A 23,358-nucleotide genomic window follows, 5' to 3' on the forward strand; every position below is an offset into this window, starting at 1 on the left:
GATCAATCCCCAGCTCATAAAGCCAGACTGATAGATCTAGAAGAAAAGAAGCTACAGGAGAAAGGCTAAGAGGGCAATCCATGCTCTCAGACATGACAGAAAGATGAGCAACAGCATCTCCGGCTCCCGGAATAAGATTTAATTTAAACCAGTACCATCCAACATGTTTTCAGAGCATGCCTTACAAACTGGTGAGTTCAGATATGGGGATGCTCAACTTCCCCTCTTAGGCAGGACAGCAGCAATGCGCAGAGCTCAACAGATCCCCGAGACGCCCTGGGATGCACACAACACACAGGTGCTACAGGGTATTTTTGATCAAAAAGCTGAAGTCCCAAAGGCTGTTCATCGCAGTTCCCAAACAGAATTCTGTACCTCACTTGTACTTCCTAGTCGCAAAAATTTACTGTTGAATGTAGATAACCAGAGCAGTTGAAGGCTCAGTGATGGCAATGCATCACACCCTCTCTATAAAGCACGAAATACGAGTTTTAGAGCGGTTTACAGAATTTACCAGATAAAATTATAAAGCACAGATACGTAGGTCTTAAAATTGTCTGAAAAATGCACCGACAGATTCAAACGTTACGGAAAAGTTCCATATGAATGGAGCTCCCATTTTCTCTCTAACCCTCCAGTTTGCATATAAGCACATACACTGCTGTCCTTGCTAGGGGATGCAGCACCTAGAAATAAAGGAAAGGAAAGAAGGAGAGAAAATCATGCTTCTATTATCACAACAGTATGAAGGGAACAGAAGAGCTGATACCAACTCTGAAACTACTTGACCTACTTTCACTTCTCTAGCATTGCAGTAGCTAACATCTTCGTGTGAATTATGCAGCTCTGCCAGCACCACGCGTGTCTCTCCTGATGTGTGAAGAAGGCTTTAACTGAGGAACCCCTGGGGTCTACCGAACACTACTGTGACAGCCCTGCTCCTACCAGACCCAGCATCACCTCTGAACCACTGGGACACACGGAGTAGAATTAAATAATACCAAAATTCTTAAACCATGCCATAGTCTGAAACCTTGAACTGCTTTCAGACAAAATCAGTACCACCCGCCATCTCAAAGACAGCAAGGAGACTGGGGGAAACTTCCAACTCTCCAATGGTCGGGATGACAGACATTTCTCAAACAGTCTTCCTCATTAGACTACACAAATCACTACCGGAGTGTTGACCTCCTACTCAGGTTTATAAACCTGGGCTTTTTAAACCAAGATGACTAAGCAATAAACACAATCAACCCCAGGCTCTCCTCCAGGCTCTGGAGCATAACAGGTACCTCCACAGCAGGAGCTTGGTCCTGAGCAGGCTGCAGGCACCTGGCTTTTGCCACGAGCACAGATGGAGTCACGGATGATGACTCTTAACTGACGTGTCCTGGCCAGCCACAGGTCACCCATGGAGCCATGTTACTAGATCAAGGGTAGGCAGCACACCTCATTAAAAGCCAGGCACTAGAAAGGAAGTCTACAGGATACTTCCATCCAAGGAAGACATCGCCCAGCTTTGCTCTTCTGTACAGCCTCTCTGAGTCCCAAAATGCACCCACACTGATGCAGATTTGATGGCAGAGTGACAAGAATGAAGTCAGGTTCAGTTTGAAAATGAACACTTCCACCTCATTGCTCTACCTGATATTTTTCCAATTTCCATCTCTCTCCAACATCATCAACTTGGCAGAAAAAAATATACTAGTCATCTCAAAACTGCTGCTCTTCAGAGACTCTCCTCAGACACCATCTCGGTGTCCCTAGCAGAAGAAAACTGTGGACAGCAACTCTGTTAAAAACACCTTCACAGGCAACACAGGATGGCAGCTCTGCCTCTACTCCTTCCCACCTTCCCTCACCCAATGTGCCAGTGAAAACAGGCCTGAGGAGGCAGCATCAGTGTCAGACATCACGCCTTGAATTCGGAAGTCTTGCACATTGAAGTCTTGGTGTGTCTGTCTGTGTGCCAACTGCCAGGGCTTGCAAGTGACTGAGGACAGCCACGTCCCCGCGGGGGCCCGCAGAGGCAGGGGGTGCCCCAGGCAGCTCTGGGCAGGCACAGAAACCTCCAGATTCCCCTGCCTCCAGACAGCCCCCGCTGCCACCACGGGCTCTTCCTGCACTCCCACCACCCAGGCTGCTGTCCCCATCTAGGCAGGATGGGCCAGGTCTTTGTGCTTTGGAAGGTGACCGCCATTATTGCCACCTTCTTACTCACTGGTCGCTGCTCCCCACCACAGACGGGACGGACTGCCCTTGCGCACAAGGAAGGGGACCCACCACACACCACACCAAGATGGTCATGGTTGCAAGGTCACAATGCTGCTCTCAAATGAGCAGCTCTGACTATGGCTACGTGCACACAAGAGCCAGGAAAACAGCTCCTAACTGCGCCGGCAATGGGACAGCTAACGCTGAGCTAACCTGCGCGCCACAGATTACCAGGAGGTCCCTGTTGAACTCTCTACCCTGTCACAAGCTTCTGGCCTAACTTTTACCTCTTCCAAATTACAGCATGCCCCAGCTTCCCACCTGCAAAATGCGGGACGCAGAGTTTTGTGCAACCATTTAGGTTTGCAAAGCTAAATCACTCAGCACGCATGAAGCACTCAGAACCCACAGGAGCCAGATTAGTATATAACATCTGGGTGTATTTGATTTAGACACTCAAAAGTAGGTGACTAGGTTTCCAGAAGTTCTGAGGAACTCAGGTCCCAACAGTTTGGCAGGAGCCTAGGTGCTCAGCACTTTCAAAAAAATCAATGTGAATTAGCTTAATGGAGATATACGAGCTCCAAATTTTGGTTCCAGACATGGAAGGCCTAAATTCAGAAGCAGGCTGCTGGATATCAAAACCCTTGCAGAAAGAAGAGAACAGTCCTGCTAGGGCAGTGATGCTCTAAGTTGCTAGATTAATTTATTTTGGAAGCAGAAGATACCAAAAAGCTCCTCTGCAGAGCAGGATTAGCACCTTAGAGAAATACCAAAACCTAGAGGGTAAGGAGAAAGAGAAAAAAAAAAAAAAAAAGACCTTAACACAGCATGTTCAGTCAAAATCTCACACTAACTTCAGTAGCACCTTCTCTGAAGAGGCCATCTACTTCAAGTCTGAGATACTGAGCATGGGTGTTTTACAAACCATATCACCTCTTTTTCACCTAGGGCACAGAGATCACTGGCCTAATGAACTTAAGCTTCTGGAAGAAACAGGAAGGTTCAATACAAGACAAAACTCATCAATTTGTCAAGAAAGGTCCTGAGAAAAATTGCATAAGAAACATTGCTCTAGCACTTAAAACAACAGTTTGTATTAAAGTGAAAGCCTGTTTTCCACAGACTCACTCAAACATTCAAATGTATTTGCTGAGTCCTTGGAAGCATCCATTTCACTTGTGCTTACTTGAAAATACAAGCAAGTTTCCCAATGATTACATTCAGGTACTTCTGCTTTCAGGAAATGCTGCAGAACAGCCACAGAAAAAAACTGAAATTCTTAACTGCTACCTTTTACTATCCCTAAGGCTTCCAGGCATCACACCCTGCGATAGGAAGGTATTATGCAGCAGAAAGGTATCAGAAATCAGTAACAATAAAGATGTAAAATGACTGTGATAGAAAAGGGGACAGGGAAATACTTACAGAAAAATTCGCACAAGTAATTGTGAACATGCCAATTTAGGATACTTCACTTTGGTTTTTAACATTTTTTAGGTAATTGGTAGCAACTGTCACAGGTTATTTCCTAATGAACTCAGCAAGCTGTAGGCTATGCAGCCAGAGAACCAGATGCCAGAAAGGTTTGGAAAAGCTTAAGAGGAGATTAAAAGAGAAGCAGACACTTCAGAGAGACTTTGGGACAGCCAGAAAAATCCCTTCCAGGAATAATGACAGAGTCCCTGAACTATACAGAAAAAAAGGAAGCAGCTGACATGCAACTAGACCTCCGTTTGCTTTTGAGGAATCCAACCCTGAAGGTCTATTAAACAAACGCTCTTAGGGCATCTGTCTGGAAAACGTGTGACTCTCCCAGGTGTCACAAGGAGAAGAAGGTCCACACAAGGCACCTCTAAAAGCTTAAGTCACAATAAATCCATAAAGACACCCAGATGCAACAGGGAGGTTACGGAGTCCAACAGGCCACCAGACAGTTCAGGAGCTCGGTTTGTGAGCATCAAAAGAGGTCATTTCACTTTGTCACCTTTCCTGATGAGACTGCAATGCTCTGGTGTACAAGTCCTAGAGAGGCGGCACCTCTGACAGCCAAGAGACTGCAAAGCCAGCAGGCAGGGTACTCGAGCAGCAGCGTGCTGTGAACCAGATGCCAAACAAAATCCTGTGTGCATGCTCGTTTCTTAGCAGGTGGATCTACATTCTGCAGTCTGAAGTCCAGACCAAGGCATCACTGCACCACTAGAGTGCATTTTCCAGAACGCTGAAAAACTCACCTACAGCAAATCAAACACCTCGGTTCAACGGACGCCAGCGATGGCCAGCACACCACAGAGAGCCACCAGACAAGCCTGCTGTGCACAGCTGTACAGTCACATCTCACCACATCATCCCCCTGTTAGTGTGATCTGAACCTCCTTTCAGCAAAGGCCACCAGCTGCAAGTAGCTCTGTAGAGCTTACAGACAGATAATCGAGTAATCTAATTTTGTTCGTGACCTAAATCCTACTTGGACGCAGAACAGATGAGGTAAAAGGTGAGATGCTTTTCAGTCGGTTGGAAATAGCAATTGAAAAAAAGTGGGTCGGAAGTTTAAGAGCTCACCCTAACCATGGCTCGTGCCCTCCAGCCCCTGCAATGTCTGCTGCAGGGAAAACAAAGTTAGCACTCGTTAACCTGGTCTAAGTCAGCAACACAGACTGAGCAAGGAGAACCACGGTGTCAGCCGACAGCTCTCCATAGCCTCCCCTGCCACCCAGCCGGCAGATCATGGCAATGACACACAGCCTTGCTGACTGTGACCAGGCGCAAGCAGGAGCAGACACTTCCCTGGCCTGGGGCACCAGCTGTCAGCAGAACACCTACATCTTCTCTACACTCTGTATCCTTTCAAGTAAGAATTTTACTCCCCAACTACTCTCTGTAATTCAGGCTCCATTCTGCCTTTCCCCTGCAAAGGTCGCATGCAAAATTATGTATAGCACTGCACCAGACACCCTACGGACAGGCTGGGTAGCATGCCACACCTAGACAAAATCTCTTTGTGCTTACAAAGTAGATTTGGTGGCAGCAGTCACAGCTGAACCAAACAAGACACGTGTCCTCTGTAGCTCCATCACTCACATGCAGCCACAGAACCAGAATGGACCCTCCTTTCAACCCCCCATCTCGCTCCCTGCTGCTCAACACACCATCCCGGGGCTCTGCCCACCCGCCCCCCAGGATCTGCACAGGGAAGCCATCCACAGAGCCTTTTAGTTGCAATAAGGGATGTCTCAGCCCTCGGTATCACCAGGAGGGGAGATTTCAGGGAGCCATAGTCCAAATTCTAGCAACTACAAAAGTACCTCGAGTCTCTAATGTCATTCAAAGCCACCCTGAGTCAGTCTCCTATTTAAAGGTCACTTCAAAGCCCCCCGATTTTAACACGTTCTAATTCAGAAAATATTTAGGGCAAAACCCTAGCAGCACTGGAGATGTAAGAGGTTTTGCCACTGGCTCCAGTCTGAGCAGTTGTAGCCTCTGCTCTGCTCGTCTCCTCACTTGGTTTCCTGGTCATCTATGACAAAGGCGACCTCCTTCAACACGTCCCAACGCAGCTGGTAGCAGGTGCACTGGGAAGGGTGAAGAAGGGAAGTGTCCTGGGCAGGGGCCCAGGGTGCCATGGGCTGGGCAAGGATGGATACGACCAGCAGGGCCATGCCACCCGCTGCCACTTGGCCACTGCAGTTCTCACCAGCTCCCAGCTCCAAGGCCATCACGGAGATGGCACAGCACAGCTCAGAGGTCCCGACCACTCACTAGCTCCTCCTGCTTCTGCACGTGGTCTCGCATTCCTGTGTGTTGCTCTGTATCTGACCCAAGGCAGGGTGCAGATACTCGTACATCCTGGAGGAATGCAGCCCCAGCCTGAGACCCAAACCATAAGATGTGGCTCAAAACCACCGCAGATGGGAAAGAAAAGACAAGAAGAGGCAGGAAAAAGATTTGGGAACCCATGTCCCACCTTTCTATGCTTTGTTTGTGTTTGATCTATGCTTTCTCCCCCTGGCAACAGTATTCCACGGCATAGCCTATCTATTAACAAAAAGCCTCTCCCCATGAGAGCAGCAAAGCTCTGGCAACAGCCTCTGGGCTGGAGCGCAGTGGACGTGATGCTTGCCAGGCTACAGGGGGTATTCTGTGCCATGGGGTGTAAGGCAACTGGGAAGCACTGGTCAGAGTCTTAATAACGCCACATTTTGCAACTGAGATTCCATGGCCTTTGAAATCATTTCTCCAGACAACATGCCATTAAACCCAAGGAACTAGCATGAATGAACAGAGTCAGAAATTGTGCACAGATCACCTGGAAAACTCCTCTGTGGAAACCATACTGAGTCCCCTCCAGCTTGCGTGTGCATCACCCCTGCTCACTGGAGCTAAACTCCACCCCTGGCTTACAGTGATTCCCAAAATGGTTTCCTCCACACTCCCCAACTTCTTTTTCCACAGTCCTGAGATCTCTCAGACCGAGAAACAAACCCTAAAAAGAAAGCCAAACTCACACCATGACAGGGTACATGGGGTCCATATGCGTTCTACCAGGGTATGGAGCCTCGACACTGAGGAGGAACACAGCTACACCCAATATCCTGAAATTTCCAAGGCCGCCTCTGGCACAATGTGCCTTCCCTCCTTGGCAGCAGTGCCTCTGCTCTGCTGATGCAGTTTACACAGAGGCTTCCTCGCTCTTAACAAACGCATGGGCATGAGGAGCCCCATTTGCTCCTTTGTTTTCTTCTACATAGTAAGAAACCACACTCTTACCTGAACATCCACCAATCCAGCCTGATCAGTTCCCCGACCACAACCTGTTAATCAAGCAAAATACAGCTAATAGGCAATTTACATCTCATGGCAGCTGCAGGTCACTGCTCGCTGCCTCCTGTTGCGCCCCAGCCAGAGCTCGGCACAGACACACGCATTTGACAGGACCCTCTGCCCTCCTGGAGGCAGGAGCAACAGGACACCTCCGGATCGGTGGATCCAAGTCACAGAAACCCAAATTTCGTGTGAGAAATTGACCTCTCTGTATCTTCAGATCCACCCATCTGGACCAACAGGGTCTGCACAAGGAAACCCCCAGCAGTGTCGAACCAGCGCCCATCTCGGGAGGGCGCCGAGGTCACTCCGCTCCGTCAGGCTGGGGAAGTGACTCAGGGAACAGAAACACACCTTGCACTGGTAACGCATCTGGGCCAGGAGGTCTGGAATTTCCAATTCAAATCTGAAGCCTAGAGAGGTTTCTAGACAACAGAGGAAAAATCATCCCAGCCTCTCTGGGAAGCAGGCAGGAGATGCAGATACATCACTGTGATGCACCAGCTGCGAGACAAACACTTGAGAGAAGCGTGCAACCAGGAGACGTGAACGTTGCTTTTAAGGAACAGCATCCACTATGGACAACACGAAAGACATGAGGATGAATTAGCCGTACCCAAGCTTAGTCAGCCTCAACACAGAGAAAGCAATCCAACCAACAGCATCCATCTCCTTCAAATAGAAATGGCTATTACAGCTCGTAGCCTCCCAAGAAAGCTTTAGCACAGACACATCACCGTCATTTTTGACACCTGAACAGCTCTCATATCCAACCCAAAACACTTCCAAGCCCTCAGAACCACTTACACCATCAACAGCCCAGGATCCAACCCCTCCCAACAACTGTAACTCCCACAGACACAGAGCAGCACCTTTGTAATGGACAATGTTGACAGTCACTTGCACAAACATGAAACTTAAGATGCCACCGACTAACGACAAAGCTCTTCTGTGCTAGACAAGAGCCACTGTGACGTCCAGTGAATCCGAGACAGAAATCCGTGTAGATAAACACAGAAAAGTCAAATTCCTATAGATGGATGATGGTGGGAACTCACTAGCAGAGACTTGAGTCCTTTATTTAATAGGCTAGGGAGGTTTGAGAGAGGGAAGAGCCCCAGATGGGGCTCTATAGAAAATTTTTACAAAGGTCTGATGATGCAGTGAGACACAAAAAGTGAATATATAAATGCTACCTTTACAACCAGTAAGAATGTTCTATCTCAGAGAGGAAAAGAGAGGAGGAGAGAGGAGGACTTGCTGGAAAGGTCACTTGTGATGGTAAGAAGAATCATCTAAAGTACTCCATAAAATTTCCAGACGTTGTAATTACTATTGATAATTCATCAGAAACATGTTTCTAACTTTCTTCCTTGAAAATCCCCACCGTAAAGAAGCTACCAGAAATAGGAACAGACCCCAGAGGGTACATCCTGGGGAAGCAGAAGGCACTGAGCTCAAGGAGAGAGGCAGCAACATGCAGAGCCAAGCAGGAGCAGCCTACAACACGGGACACCCCCAAAAGTCCAGGCAGCGTGGGAAGCTGCAGGTGCAGTTTCTGAGACTTGCCACTGACAAAACTCTGGAGATCTGCTGGGGAACTTAGAGAGGAAAAATCTGGGACATCTTTGCATGCTAACTGCATTCTACCACACATACAGGCTGTGGGTGTGTCACCCATTAATCTAGATTGGTGGATCTGAGGATACAAAGCTAGTATTTTCTGTGATGATGCACTACTGTGATTTACTAGTGTCAGGAACAGCTCTGTGCCACACTTGCATCCAAACTTTGGATAAGGATATCCTGTAGCTAGCTGCCTAGAAAACTCAGCGAGAGCTAATCACTGCGTAGCTCCCTGACATCTCCACATTGGTATAATGATAATCCTCAAACCTTTGTTTATTTTAGTGCTGAAAAAAAATCTATCACAGTTATGTCTTTCACAAGTAACACAGAAACAAGAACTTATCTCTAACAAAAAGTAATAAGCACTGAATAAAGAGACAGGAAAATGGCAATGAATAGGTCTGGAAATTAAGTATAGGCATATCTTGCTTTATCGGCTACAATTTATCTCAATCAATTCTGGAAGGCAGTAGCTCCAAAGCAGAACAGGCAGATTCCAAATTTAACCTTTTTTTTTAATTCTGGAAAAAAAGGTAATTAAAAAAAAATCTACAGTGACTCAAACTGACAGATTTGAACAACCTACAAATAACTGAAGCAATTAAACTTCATTTAAAATAACACTGGGCATTGGCTAAACAATTTCAACGTTGTTCCACTAGTTGTGCCTTTGGCTTTATACTCACATGTGTGGATTTTGGAAAGGAACTCCAGAAGTGTTTAGAGTAAATCTTGCTGTGGACTTGAAAGGTGGATTTGCAAAATTTAACTTCAGCGCTTTGCGTTTACCTGGGAGACAACGAACACAAAGTAAACTTTTTGTCAGCCACAAAATATTAAGAGCATCTGGAAACAAATAGAAAAAACTCACTGTAAGAACAGGGACACACATCTCAATAACGTGAGCAAATCACAGCTTGTGGTAGGGGCCCAGGGATGGAGAAATGGAGCCAGCTCTCGCCCCAAGGTCCTGCCCCGTCTCATCCCAAGTCAGTCGCCAAAGCGAGATGTCCAAAGCACCTCCTGTGGCAGCTGGAGCACCAAGGTCGGCTGCCAGGGCTACCAGCAGCCTCAGGCCACCTCCACACCAGGGACCTGAGCCCCCCCCACGCACAACCACGCCTCTAAACAGATCCACGTTGGCAGGCTCCACTTCAGCCACGGTGGCAAAGGAGCCCGACCTGCTCAGCACAGCCTGGGCACGCCACCAGACCCAGGGTGGATGGTGCTGAGGAGGGCAAAGGGCACCTTGGGATGTCTTTTACGAACACCCCAACTGCAGGAGGGCTGACAGGTTTCCTCAGCCTGACAGCCAACGGAGATAACCAGGCTTAAGTGAGTATGGCGGAGACTTGCCGTGCCCTCCTTCTGCCAAGTGAGTCGCCAAGCAGTGAGCAAGGTACAGCCCATCAGAAGGATGGCCAGGTGAGAGAAAGCTTTGCTCTGCAGCCAACTGAGAAAGCACCGGGAAAAAGAAAATAAATAACTAGTAGGGTGGGAGAGGTCCTGGTCACTGCTCCAGACACTGGCTATGTATTTCTCATTGAAGTTGAGATGACCTGCTCCAGCAACAGTAGGATCAGGGACCGACGCCTCTTCCCAGCTCTCCCACTGGGCTGCAGAAGATGCCGCCTTGTTCCCGTTCGGTTGCAGGAAGCCGGCGCTTCTCTCCACCAGAACACGACGAGACAGGGGCCTCTTCCACCCTGCCTTCCCAGAAGCCTGTGTCTGAACCCTCCTGGGCTTCCCGCTGCCTGGGCGATGTCTTCACGACTCGCTGCTGCTCATCCCAGGAGGCACCAGCCACCTGAAGCTCGCACAATACTGGATTTTCCCAACAACCTTCCTTTGCCTGCACCCATTCCCAACCATCTCACAGCCCTCCTGGGAAAAGCCGGAAGGCACCACACTGCTCTGCAGCGTTCCTCTACCTTGCACAAAGAGGTGTTCTGGGTAACCCCAAGACCAAAAAAAAACCAGAAGAAAAATGGTTACAGGTCAAAGCACTTTACAGCAATTTCAGGGCATGAAATACTACAAGGATCACTGAACCACAGAATTCTTTAGGTTGGAAAAAAACCTTTAAGATCATCGAGTCCAACCATTAACCTAACACTGCTAACCCCACCACTAAACCATGTCCCTAAGCACCACATCTACATGTCTTTTAAACACCTTCAGGGATGGTGACCCAACCACTTCCCTGGGCAGCCTCTTCCAATGCTTGCTAACCCTTTCAGTGAAGAGAATTTTCCTACTGTCCAGTCTAAACACTCCCTGGTGCAACTTGAGGCTGTCTCATCTTGTCCTATCACTTGTTACTTGGGAGAAGACACCGGCGCCCAACTCACTCACGGAATCATTGAGGTTGGAAAAGATGCTTAAGATCATTGTGGCAACATGCATCTAAAACCAGCCTGAAAAACTCAACAAACCTCAGAATTAGGTATGTCCTCAAAAGAAATACACACACCCTGCAGTCTGGAAGGCTTGGGAAAGCTTGTGCCCAGCAAACACCCATCTGAGGCTCCTCCACACCTGCTGTCCCAGACGAGCTCATCTGGATGCGAGTGACAGGTTCAGATATATCTGGGTTAAGTTTTGCCTTGAGGTCTCGCTGCAGGACACGGGTGCTGCTGCTGGCATTACCCGACCCACAGCACGTGGAGCTCCGCAACATGACTCCGATCGCTCCCTGTGTGTGATTTTCACACAGAGATGACCCCCTATTTCCTCTATCATACCTTTTACTTTTAAATTACTGATACATTCAGTTTTGATCCCACTGCAACACAATAATCTGGAAATATCTGCATACACGTTGCATTTTCTAAAAATCACAGAACTTGTACACATAAATGCCACAGAAGAAACTCGCACAAAATCCAACAGTGTGAAACTGATTATCAAAAGCTTTGCATCAACCACCTAAAATAAATAGCACATCACCATCTTTTGGTGACAATTCACCAGCAGATTTCCCTAAGGTCCCAGTCAGTGATACTGGGCCTTTCATCACCAATAACGGTGGGGAAGAGTGAAAGCGAGGATGCCCAGCCTGGGTGCACCTGATTGGGGCGAGACTGCTCCAGCACAGAGCTCAACACTCCCAATGGGTCTTTCTCAGGTACGTTCCCCAAAAAGAGATGGCACAGTAGGGTCTGGGCTGCAGCACTGTAAGTAGACAAACAACAAAATACTTGGTTTTAAAAATCCTGAGCACACCACAACAAGATAAGCAACGCATGTCTTGCTCGTTTCAAGAGTAAAAGTATGGATCTGTTCATCAGAACAGGAAGCAACACCACTGCTGGTGCTGAAAGCTGGTCTGCTTTGGGGTACACTCCCTTTAGTACCATACTCTTATTTTGTTCTGTTGGGACAATAAATAAATAAAAAAATAACGTAGCTTAGCAAATGAAAGAATGCCAAAAATATCCATCAACTGTCCTGTCCGACAAACTGACTTCTCAACACAAGGTTCCATCTTTGAGGTTCCTCCATTTTCAAAACTTTCTTTAATCTTTTTCCTACAAAGAAAATTTTTTCCACGTGTTTACTACATATACACTTATTCTCCTGAAAAGCACCTAATTGGAGCCACAGCGTCCCTCCCCAAGCTCAGCAGAATGGCCTGGTATCTCTACTAAATTCTGACCGACCTCCATCCCTGCCCTTCACTGAGGCTGTCCAGTGCTCTGTACCATGAGGAATATCTTCGTAGACAGAGCAAGCCTCCTCTCCTGCTCGGACTTCGACACTCCAAAATCTTGTGAAGCAGGCAGTGCAACGGGAAGCCTACAGAGACAGCGAGAGGCAGGCACTGACAGAGCAACAACATGCTGTTTCGAAGACTGTCAGGTGACAGTAACATTTCATTCTCATTTCAATAATTGTCCATCAAACCCACCACGTCCTCACACCCATTCCCTCTGCCCTGAACCACAGCACCCTGCTTCTGAGCAAGTACCGGTGCTACGAACCGTGCAGAGAAGGAAGTTCGGCTGTTGGGTAGGTAACAGAAAAAAAGAATTTCTAAGCTCAGGCTCTAGCAGCACATGCGCCCGATGAACTGCAGAAGAATCACTTAAAAGAAGCCAAAGAGGTCAATTCGCCCTTATACGCGACTCAGAAACAAAAGAGGAGTTGAACAAAACCAAAAAGGCAGCAAAAGTTTCATTCCAAAAAAGACTTCTGACACCTCCACGCCCCTATTCCTTGCAGAAACATCACACAAAGCTAACCGTAGGCAAAACGGCCTCTTTAGACCTAAGAGTTTTGCTGGTGATTTTGCTATGCACAGATTTATTCCAGACCACGCTGTTCTGCTATAATAAAGAGGCCTGGGGCTAATGTTGCTTTCAAAATTCACTAATGCCCTTATCACCACCAAGTGGTGTGCTCAAAATTGTCCTAAAATGTGCTGCAGAAATATCTACCTTACATAAATTAAATGTCCTTTAAAAGTTTTGTTAACTTAACGCATAATTCTAATCATTGACCACTATAACATCTATTTCTCTGAGAACTGTAAACTTAAAGATCACTGGAGAAATAATGATTTCGAAGAAACCAAAACTAACTTTGGAACACAGCACTTTTTCGTAAATTAGGTTAATTCTCATGAAACTATGAAGTTTCTCAACTTAGGGTCTTCCCAATTTGGACTAGTGGATTATTTCAGCTGTATGTTAATGGTTACACTAAGTCCAGACTGTATTTGTTTGCAGGATGTCCTTGGCTCTGGCTGAGCTAAAGTGGTAAGGGAAGTATTCACTTATGTTTTGAGGGAATCTAAACAGGATTGTATCCTAAATTATGCTGCTCTCAGGGAAGAAAAAGACAGACGAAATAGCTTTCTGATTGTAAATAAGTTAATCTTCTATCCATAAGGATAGCAATCCTTAATTCAAATCGCTGTAGCCTTAAAATAATGGTATTCTTGTTCTCAAACCCATTTTTAAAAGGATGTTGTTGTTTCAGCAACAGGCTGCAATGTGGAACTGAGGTAAGGAAGGACGTGATCCCTTGTGTCCTGCTACTCCACAAATGCACATCCCTTGGCATTTCATAGACCGTAGCCAAAACGGACACAGTGAAAAGCGACTGGGAAGCCTTGCCAAGATCACACTGGAGACTCACCGACACAATGGCCACAGAAGACGAATTCAGGCTCAGAGCAGGCATTTGTTTCTTGCTGCACTGGTGAATGGATCCTAGGTTAAGTGTATAATTATTTATGTGCTGCTATCCATCACTAGGATTAATCCAAGCACTTGGCTCTCCAATTAGGTTCTCATCACTCTTTTTGAGGCCCCTTTACCACAACCACAGCCAACTACTCTTCACACAAGCATAGCCATCTAGCAGATGTGTATTCCTCCAGAGTTATAATCTGTATCACTATTTTTACTTCATCTAGGAAATCCGTTACTTCTTCAAGCCTGAGTCACTTGCTCGAGAAAGCAATCCTAATTCCCTAGAATTTCCTCACCCCCATCCCTGCATGCCTGGGGTGGGCTGACCCTGGCCAAAATGCCAGGTGCCCACCAAAGCCACTCTATCACTCCCCCTCCTTAACTGGACAGGAGAGAGGAGAGGAAAAAAAAAATAACAACAACAGGCTTGTGGGGTTGAGATCAGGACAGGGAGATCACTCAGCAGTTACCGTCACGGGCAAACCAGACTCCATTAAAGGAAAAATGTAATTTATTGCCAATTAACTCAGAGAGGAGTAATGAGAAATAAAACCAAATCTTAAAACACCTTCCCCCCACCCCTCCCTCCTTTCCTGGGCTTAACTTTGATCCCGATTTTCCTCCCTCCTCCCCCCCAGTGGCACAGGGGGGAAATCAGGGAATGGGGGTTGGGGTCAGTTCATCACACTGTTGTTTTCTGCCGCTCCTTCCTCCTCAGGGGGAGGACTCCTCACACGTTTCCCCTGCTCCAATGTGGGGTCCCCGTCACGGGATAAAGTCCTTCGTGACTTCTCCAGCGTGAGTCTTCCCACGGGTTCAGTCCTTCATGAACTGCTCCAACGTGGGTCTCTTCCATGGGGTGCCGTCCTTCAGGAACCGACTGCTCCAGCGTCAGCCCCCTCACGGGGTCACCAGCAGCAAACCTGCTCCAGCGGGGGCTGCTCTCTCTCCACGGGCCACAGGTCCTGCCAGGAGCCTGCTCCGGTGCAGGCTTCCCACGGGGTCACAGCTTCCTTCAGGGATCCACCTACTCGGGCGTGGGGCCCTCCACGGGGTGTAGGCAGTCATCTGCTCCACCGCCCACGGGCTGCAGGGGCACAGCCTGCCTCACCGTGGTCTTCACCACAGGCTGCAGGGGAATCACTGCTCTGGCACCTGCAGCATCTCCTGCCCCTCCTTCTGCACTGCCCTGGGTGTCTGCAGGGTGTTCCTCTCCCATATTCTCACTCTTCTCACTCGCTGCAATTCCTGCTGCACAACAACTTCTTCACTCTCTTAAATACGTTGTCCCAGAGGCGAAAAACGCTGTTGCTGATGGGCTCAGCCTTGGCCAGCGGCGGGTCCGTCTTAAAGCCAGCTGGCATGCGCTGTATCCGACATAGGGAAACTTCTAGCGGCTTCGTACAGAAGCCACCTCTGTAAATCCCCCCTATACCAAAACCTTGCCACGCAGACCCGTTACAATGCCACACCTCAACAACACAGCTAATAATGTTCAGGTTAAATGCATAAGAAAATCCTCACTTTTTAAGCAGTAAGATTTTCAAAACTTCAATGGATTTTTTGTCAAGGTTTCTGTCCTGCAGGGATGTAAACTGACTCCTGCCAAAATGCCTTCCACTTGGCTCACATCTGCTGTATCAACCTCTTGTTGTCAGTGCCAGCGTGACTCTGTCACAGTACAAAGGTGAAGATTGTCTCTGGTCAGATGCTGAAATGTCTCTGCTGTTTGTGGAGGAGCAACACACCAGGAACCAAGTCTGTGCTCTACTTCCTTACTGTAACTAGAAAAAAGAAATACAACCACAGGAAAATGAGCTGTGGCAGCAAACAGCAGGAAGGATGACCAAAGGATGAACTGTGCAACCTTTTTACCTCTCCCTTGTAAAACTAAAACATGACAACAGAAAGACAGATAAAATGAGGAGGGAGGGATGCCAGGGGGCCCAATGGGTTGGGTGATTTGCTACCATTTGGAAAGGGAGCTGAATGTTTGAGGTTATCTTCTTAAGAGAAAACTATCAGGTCTGACCTCTTCCAGCGCATCTCAAAGCAAAGCTAGCGTCAACTCTCACATGAGATGGAAAAAAACCCCCGATGACTCAGATCTCTGCTCTTCCAACAGCTCCTACTACCCAAATTGTTAGATCTTGTCTGCTAACAAAATGCTTGCTCTGATGTAGAGACAGCAGAGGAATGTTTACCCTGCAGCTCGGCAGCTGCTGATGTCCTGAACGCACCCAGGATTTGCAGCTCATTATCTCTACTGCTGCTAGCACGGCTCTGCCTTCCCGCAGCCCCTTCCAACCTACAATCTTGCAGTTGTATTTCCTTCTTTTCCAGTCTTGCTCACAGATGTACTCCAACATCAGCACAACTAATTTGGGAATAAAGTAGGTTTCCAGCCTTGTCCTCAAGATAAACCATTTTTCAAGAAAAAACTAGTCAAATTTTGAAACAAACCATGAATTATTTCAGCATATAGCGCAGCTGTATTTGGGGAGGCTGAATGAAAGAGAAGGCCTGGGGTTTGAGTTCTTAGTTCTAAGAACTGTACCTACAGAAACTCACTTTCAAGGGTACCAGTATTTTCAGTATGTCTGCCTGTTACCGACATTTACTGCCCTCCAATGAAACCTTCAATTTACTATAATCCAAGAGCCAGCATTTAAATCCAAGATGACGATTTTGCACTGCAGGAATGTGCTAAGCATGCTCATTTTTAGAAATCACCTCATTAGAAAGAGTATTTATCCATAGTTCACCTACAGCCCCCAGCACGCTTCCGCTCAGGGAGCACAACAACCCACAAGCCTGGATCAGTCAGGACTCTGGAAGGGTCACTGGCCACTACGCTCACAAAACCCCTACACATCTGTAAAACATCTGTACCAAACCAAATGTTTGCAAGACATCTCAGTGATCTAAGGCTGGGAGGTGGTTTGCAGTTGCACACCCCCGGCACCAGCAGACACTCACCTCTGCAACTTCCAAGACATGCTTTATGTTACATCCAACAGCACTCGCAACAGCTACTATAAATACATCCACTGTGAAGCCTGGCTAAAGTAGGTTAGGCTCCGAGTGCAAGAAACTGCAATCAGATTAAGATTAGCTCCCTCAGACTGGAAACTCACAGCAGTATGAAGTGTCCAAAACCTCCAAAATCCACCATTAACCTTTAATATTTATTATTCCTGATGTCACCCTTCATGAAAATACCATTTGTATGAACAGCCATAAGCAGAGTAAAACCTACCCAAGTCTTGGGATCAGATCAGCTGTGGTAAAAGAGCTGAAACCTGTGCCTAGGCAAGCGCTGCGTTACGCTGACCTTAACAGCGCAGACACGGCGCAGCGACCAGCCGTGCTGGTGCCACGCTGTGACGGGCAGCTCTGCCAAGAGAGGAGAGCGTAGCACTAGCGTTAGAGGGCAGCTGCCCTCCCAGCCCAGGGTTCCGGCAATTTCTCGCTGGAAAGCACGATTTAACACCTCGCTCACGGTCGCTGTCAGATGCCTGGTGAAACACCAACAAAGAGAACGTGGAGGGTCCAGCTGTCCCAGGCACCTTCCACCAGCTGGAACGGGAACAGCTGCTCCCAAAGCAGCGCCTCGTTTCAGTCACAAGTACTGCAAAGTGTTCGCAGTGCCCGTGTGTGAAGCACAATCCTGCAGAGACTGTACCTCAGCGGTCGTCAGAAGGAAATGGTGACGCTGCCCTGGGAAATTTATTGCGAGGCGCCTGGAGCCCTTCCTGATGTAAAACAATAATAAATTACGCAAAGGGCCATGCCAGGTACTTTTTCATTAAGAAACAGCACAGCAAGAATTACAAAATATACCATAGGGAGGAGGACTGGGGAGGGGGTTGGTTGATTTCTTTTTTTCCTTTTTAATTTAAAGAGCCTGTTCTCAGACTAAAAGCAAGGAAAAAAAATCTGCCCTTGAGGCCTTTGCTTAAGGTCAATGGAGAGGATTTAGTTTCTTTGGATAAAGTAACAAGTATGTTTCCATCATCCCTCTAGCTACCCTACGCCAGGAAAGTGGCAACGTCAATCAGAGCCTGCATCCCACCGGCTCTGATAAACACCTCGGACCCAGCCGCTGAGAGCCCAACAGCCCCAGATCAGGAAGAAGAGCAGGAACCAGAGAACTGGGGGGGCTTTTTCCACTTTAAAGTACAATTATTCTTGGGGTAGCAACCAATTCTGCCCACCTCAGCACGTGTATATCACGTTTTTTAATTCTGAAGACAAAAGAGACCACAAGTGGATCCCGCTGGAAGCAAGAAACAGCATTGGGAGTTAGGAATTGCTGTCCTGATGTCCGTAGGGAAGGTCGTGGAAAGCCCTCGGCCATCAAGCCAGGAGGCACCTCCTGGCACTGCAGGTCTGGATCTCCCAACTGTAATTGCTGAGAACTCTCTAACAGAAAAGAAGTCCACGGGGCAGTGACTCATGGATGTCTCAGGTGGGATTAGCAGAGCAAACTGGACTCATTTAAGCAAAATGTTCCCCAAGATGCCAACAGAAATGAGGAAAGTGTCTGACAAGGACTCCTGCACGTTTCCTTTTCTTGCCTCTTGCTTTTCTCCCAAGGGAGGTCACGCAGGAGGTTTCCAACCCTTTGTTCATCAGGTTTCAGGAAGAAGCAAGCTGTGAAAGGGACTTCAGCATCCCTGTCCCTGTCTTCCACCTCCCCAGCTCCCTCCTTGTCCTGCTGCTGCTCTGCCCCATTGCAGAACATGTTGCTCCACATCATTTTTGTCTCTCCCCGTGAAGCCTGTTAAACCAAGCAGGTAACTTTGGAGCCTTCTGCTCAGATGGAAGCTTGGATGGCACTGCAGGCAACTGGGCAGCGGGCAGGACAGGACACAACCTCCTCCCTGAGCAGAGGTCCAGGTAACCCAAAACACAGCTCAGCAGCACAGGGCGAACCAACAAGGCAGGCAGCAAAGAAGCGGGCAATGCCAGCCCCGCACGCCCAGCCAGAGCTCAGCCTAAGGACCACCTGAGGATGCCACCATGGCAACGCTGCGTCCTTGCTTCACCTGTAAGTCACGAGAGCAGTGCATGGTGCAACCACACGTACACAGGGTACCACCGTGACGCTGTCACTGTCACCTCATTTTACTGTTGAGCCACATGCAGCACACACACATAGAGCATATTTAAGAAAATGGCTTGTTTTGAAGTAGCAACCAGTCAAACTGGGCAGGGGAAGGCTGAGAGGAACATCTCAGGAACCCTTCAGAGTCAGGGGAAAAACAATAGTTACCAGCACGTGTTACCTGTCACCAACTCGTTGAACCACTAAAGAGACAAAGCAGAGAAAATGCGTGTGTGTGAAAACATTCGAGCTGCACTAATATGCACAAATAAAACATTGGAAACAGCTTGCGCCGTGGTGAAGAGACTCGTACTGGAGCAAGCTTTTAACCCACTCCAGGCTCCACTGCACAGGGGTTATGCTTTGGTCCCAGCACTGGGCTACTTCTCCACTTGACCACTGTTCCCACAAGAAATAATCCTTCGCAATGCAAGGGCAGCAGATTTCCTTGGTTGGACCCAAAACTCTGCAATCTATGCTTATTTTTCCAAACACTATCACCTGATATCTATGCATAGTTAGAAACAGACCAAGCCAAATTTTCAAGTTAGGATCTGCTTCATGTAAGCTGGTTTCCTTGTTTGTGAGCTCCCAGGTGTCCTGTTCTTTCAAACATCTAATCATTGCTTTTACAGACTTAAAGAGGAGCTGAGCCTTTCTGAAAGCCTGGTCTCAGCAGCAAAGTTCTTTAAAATATATTTATCTATCTGCATTGTAACATTAGGAAAGATTTTGGCTAGGCACACATGGTCCCAAAAAGCATTTTTGCCTAGTTCTGCTGAATTATAATGGAGGTACTTACAACTGCTAAGCAAGAAATCAAAACAAAGTCTACAGAACATATAAAGCTTTTAGTGGTCTTTGAAAGTTCTTGTTTTGTTTGCTTTTTTTTTAACTCCCTCGGAGAACTTTTAGACACTAAATCCAAGGCAATTTTATGCTAAGCTTCAAAAGTGGTATCTGTAGACAGGCAATGATCTATTTTTGTATTTCTCCAATTTGGAATTTCAGAAAAAGATTTTTTCATTCAAGAGGTAAGGGCTAGACCCACAGAGCGTAAGAACAGCTGCAGTGGTGCATCTAGCACAGCGTTCCACACTCCACCATGCCGCCGAGAAGATGTCAGTGAAGAGAACAACCACCAAACCCCTGACATCCTTCCTTCAGAAACTCTTTCAGCCTCCAATCACTTCCAGCTGAAGGACCTCCTCAGCCAACCACGGTATCCCTGTGTTTAACAACCACCGCTGGATTTCACTTCCCCGATCACATCCCATCCTCTTGTCTCCTCGAGAGCTGTCGGACCCCGTCACGCCAAGCCAGCAGGAGTTCACACAACTCAACCCAACGCTGGGCTCGCCAGCCCTTGGACACGAAGGCAGTTTGCACAACACGAACCCAACCCAGCCGCTCAGCTGCGTGCAGGCCGGCAGCAGAGACAGGAGCTGCCGCCCATGCGCAGCCCTGTCACCACCCACCCTCTCCCCTCGCCACAGATCCTTCCTTGCCACTTGCACTGGAGACACAACCCGAGTTTGCTGAATTTCCGCGGCCCCGTCCAGTGCAGCCCAGACCTCACCACAGCCATACCACAGGGCTGGTTGTCCTGCCCTGTCTCACAGGACAGCAGAGCCTCGATGCTGCAACGGGCGTACGCGACTCAGTGCCGGGGTCTGCCCAGCACGACATCACCGTGGCCACGAGTCCCCTGCTTCCACACGATACCTCGTCTCCGAGCACCATCATTACTTTGCTTTTCAAGGAATTGGGAGAGGGAAAAACAATGGAAAACTTACACCACAAGCAATAAAAAAGAAAAAAAAAAAATCTAAAAACACTTCAACAAACTTCTGTTTACTTTCCGTTACTTTGTTCAAACCCTTCTTTATGCTGAAATCCAACAGAAACAGCCAAACACATCTGTAACTCCAGTTATTTCTCAGCACCAAAACAATGCACTTTTAACGAGCGCTCAGAGGCCTTACTAAGCATAACACCAGCGCACTGCGAACACCAGCTTTAGAGTTCCCATTTTTCTTACAGAAAAAAATTTAACATCTTGTATGCCCTTAAAAATTCAAGCTTTATGCTGCCTTACAAAGCCTTCAATACGAATCAGTAACATGCTGTAGCAAGAAGAGCACATGAAGGAGCCCTCATTTCACACTGCTGAGACGTGCTGGGGAATGTCCAACGATTGGTGTTTCCAACAGAATTTGCAGCTTTAATAGCCTGGCAGCATCACAACCTCTTCAGAAGGACGCATGGTGGTGGCGCTCTTGCCCAACGTTTTCATTCAACTGCCAAAACACCTGAAATGCCAAGAGTGAACCTCACTGCTCTGCTGCCGTGCTGGAAGGACAGAAGGCAGCAGGTACCGAACCTCTTCCACGCCTCAACTGAAGGCTGGATGCAACAAGGGATCTGGTCACAGCGCCGCCACCTTCAAGAGCTTGCCAGATTGCTGAAACTGCCTCTGACAGGCCAACAACTGGCCGCTCCTATGATTTTTATGGGTATTGACCTATGTGGCAGAAATCTTCATTTTTGTTAGCAAAGATAATACAGATTGAAGTGTTTACAAAATTTAAATTTCTTCCTGCAGGAAGAACTGGAAAGCTGCACACAACCAACTCTGACTCCAGACCAACAGCCAAGGCATCTGTAGCAACCAATGTCTGCAGCAATAAACCACAGACTACAGCTTTGGTGTATCAGCTGGTGCAACTCTAACCAAAGAGCTGGCACCCAGCTAGTGTAGAGAGGATGGATCTAAGAGGATATTAAAAAAAATACAGATCTTAATGTAGCCACTCCTACTGACAGCAAACACGGGGCAGAAAGCAAGAGTACAAAGAAATGAAGAGCTGCACCACGTTAACCTGCAAAGCCGGAAACTGATGGGTTTGTGGTTTTCCTTTTCTGTGTGATTCCAGATGAGTAAAACCCCCGTGTTTCCAGCTAGGACAAAACCGAGGCTCTGAAGAGCGTGGCTCCAGCGTACGAATCACAGTCAACAGCTGTAAGTTCTGTGAGAGCTCTGGGCTCCTTCCACCACCCAGCTCAAGACGTTCTGCTCCTTGACAAGCACTCGCCTGAAGGACACAAACCCATTCCTTCCCCAGTCCAGAAACTCCAATGACAAGCTGCCTTTTTATTACTGCACCTTTTTTATTACTATAAAAAAGGTGCTTTTCAATATTGTGTATTTATCCTGCAGCATTATCTGCAGGCCCTGACCCTAGGACGTGGGGCTCGCTGTGCTCGGCACGGCAATGACACCCCGAAGGAAGACGTGCCATTGCAAAGAACCAGCACAGCAGGATCTCCAGTTCTCTGCACCGGGGTTACTCCCAGAAGCGGCAGCCCTGCCTTTTCCCGCAGGTGCTCAACCCCAACTTTTTTTCCCCCAGTTAGTATTAAACAGAGTTCCAAAATCTAATGAGGTCAGTTTAGCAAATTTAGCAAAACCAGTCTTGTTAAAGCAGGCAACTTTCCCCCAAACTATAAAATACATGTCTAAAAATTGAAAGAATATTGGATTTGAATAACCCAGTTTTAAAACTGTTTATGAGGCTCATTAGATAAGACTCTCCTTTGAGTTGTTCTTGATTTCTTAAAATTTTTTTTTTTTTTTTTTACTTCTTCACATCTGAGAGTTGGACTGCTTCCATTTCTTATTTTGCCCAAATTTATTCCATTAGAAAGATATAACACAGTAATTTGACCAACAATTAAAAGCATAAAGCAGACTTTTTTTGGAACATCACAGCTTTAGCTCTACATATTGGTTACAAAAGAAGAAAAATCGTATGCTCATTAATTGCTGGTGTCCCATATGCTAAGATTCATGGTATAAGAGAAAATTATTGGTATAAAAAAAACCAAGGTCAGTATCCTGAAAAGACTGTTCTGATATATACTAGTGAAGAAAATAAGCATCAGGAATATCTCCTGACAGAAGTCTCTGTTAAAGCTGTATCTGTCTTCACTTACAAGTTGTATGAAAACTGCCACTGAGATCATTAGATCTGAGTTCTGGTTTCTCGTCAGCAAAGGGGCCAGCAAGGCCAACCCACCCCCGCTCCGGACCAGGGCCGGCTGGGAGCTCAGTGCCCGCACCCCCGCCCGCAGGCCCCGAGTCACGGCACGTGTCACCCGCCGAAGGAAGAACTGACCCTTTGGAAAACACACCTGGTGCTGCACCAGGATCCTCTCCTTCATCCTCCTCCACTTCCTTGGGAGCTCACTACCCTCCTCTTTTATTTAGAATACTCTTGAATAACACATATAGTACCTATTAAACTCCCTAAAGTAAAGTGCGTAACATGCATGCTTTTATTGTTTTTATACTGTATGACATTTTATTCCACATTTGAATCTCAT

General features: G+C 47.4%; 1 protein-coding gene across 2 annotated transcripts in view; it reads right to left on the reverse strand.

Annotated features, from left to right (window-relative positions):
- Window positions 1-23,358, reverse strand: part of MAP2K4 (mitogen-activated protein kinase kinase 4) — a 93,326-nt gene that overhangs the window by 47,609 nt on the left and 22,359 nt on the right. For both annotated transcript variants that reach the window (XM_086473379.1, XM_086473378.1), the window contains one exon: window positions 9,351-9,453. In XM_086473379.1, the coding sequence (XP_086329505.1) occupies window positions 9,351-9,453 (103 nt within the window). The remainder of the gene's footprint in view (window positions 1-9,350; window positions 9,454-23,358) is intronic.

This window comes from Leptosomus discolor, chromosome 15, assembly GCF_034619465.1.
Source record: "Leptosomus discolor isolate bLepDis1 chromosome 15, bLepDis1.hap2, whole genome shotgun sequence".
Classification (NCBI taxonomy): Eukaryota; Metazoa; Chordata; class Aves; order Leptosomiformes; family Leptosomidae; genus Leptosomus; species Leptosomus discolor.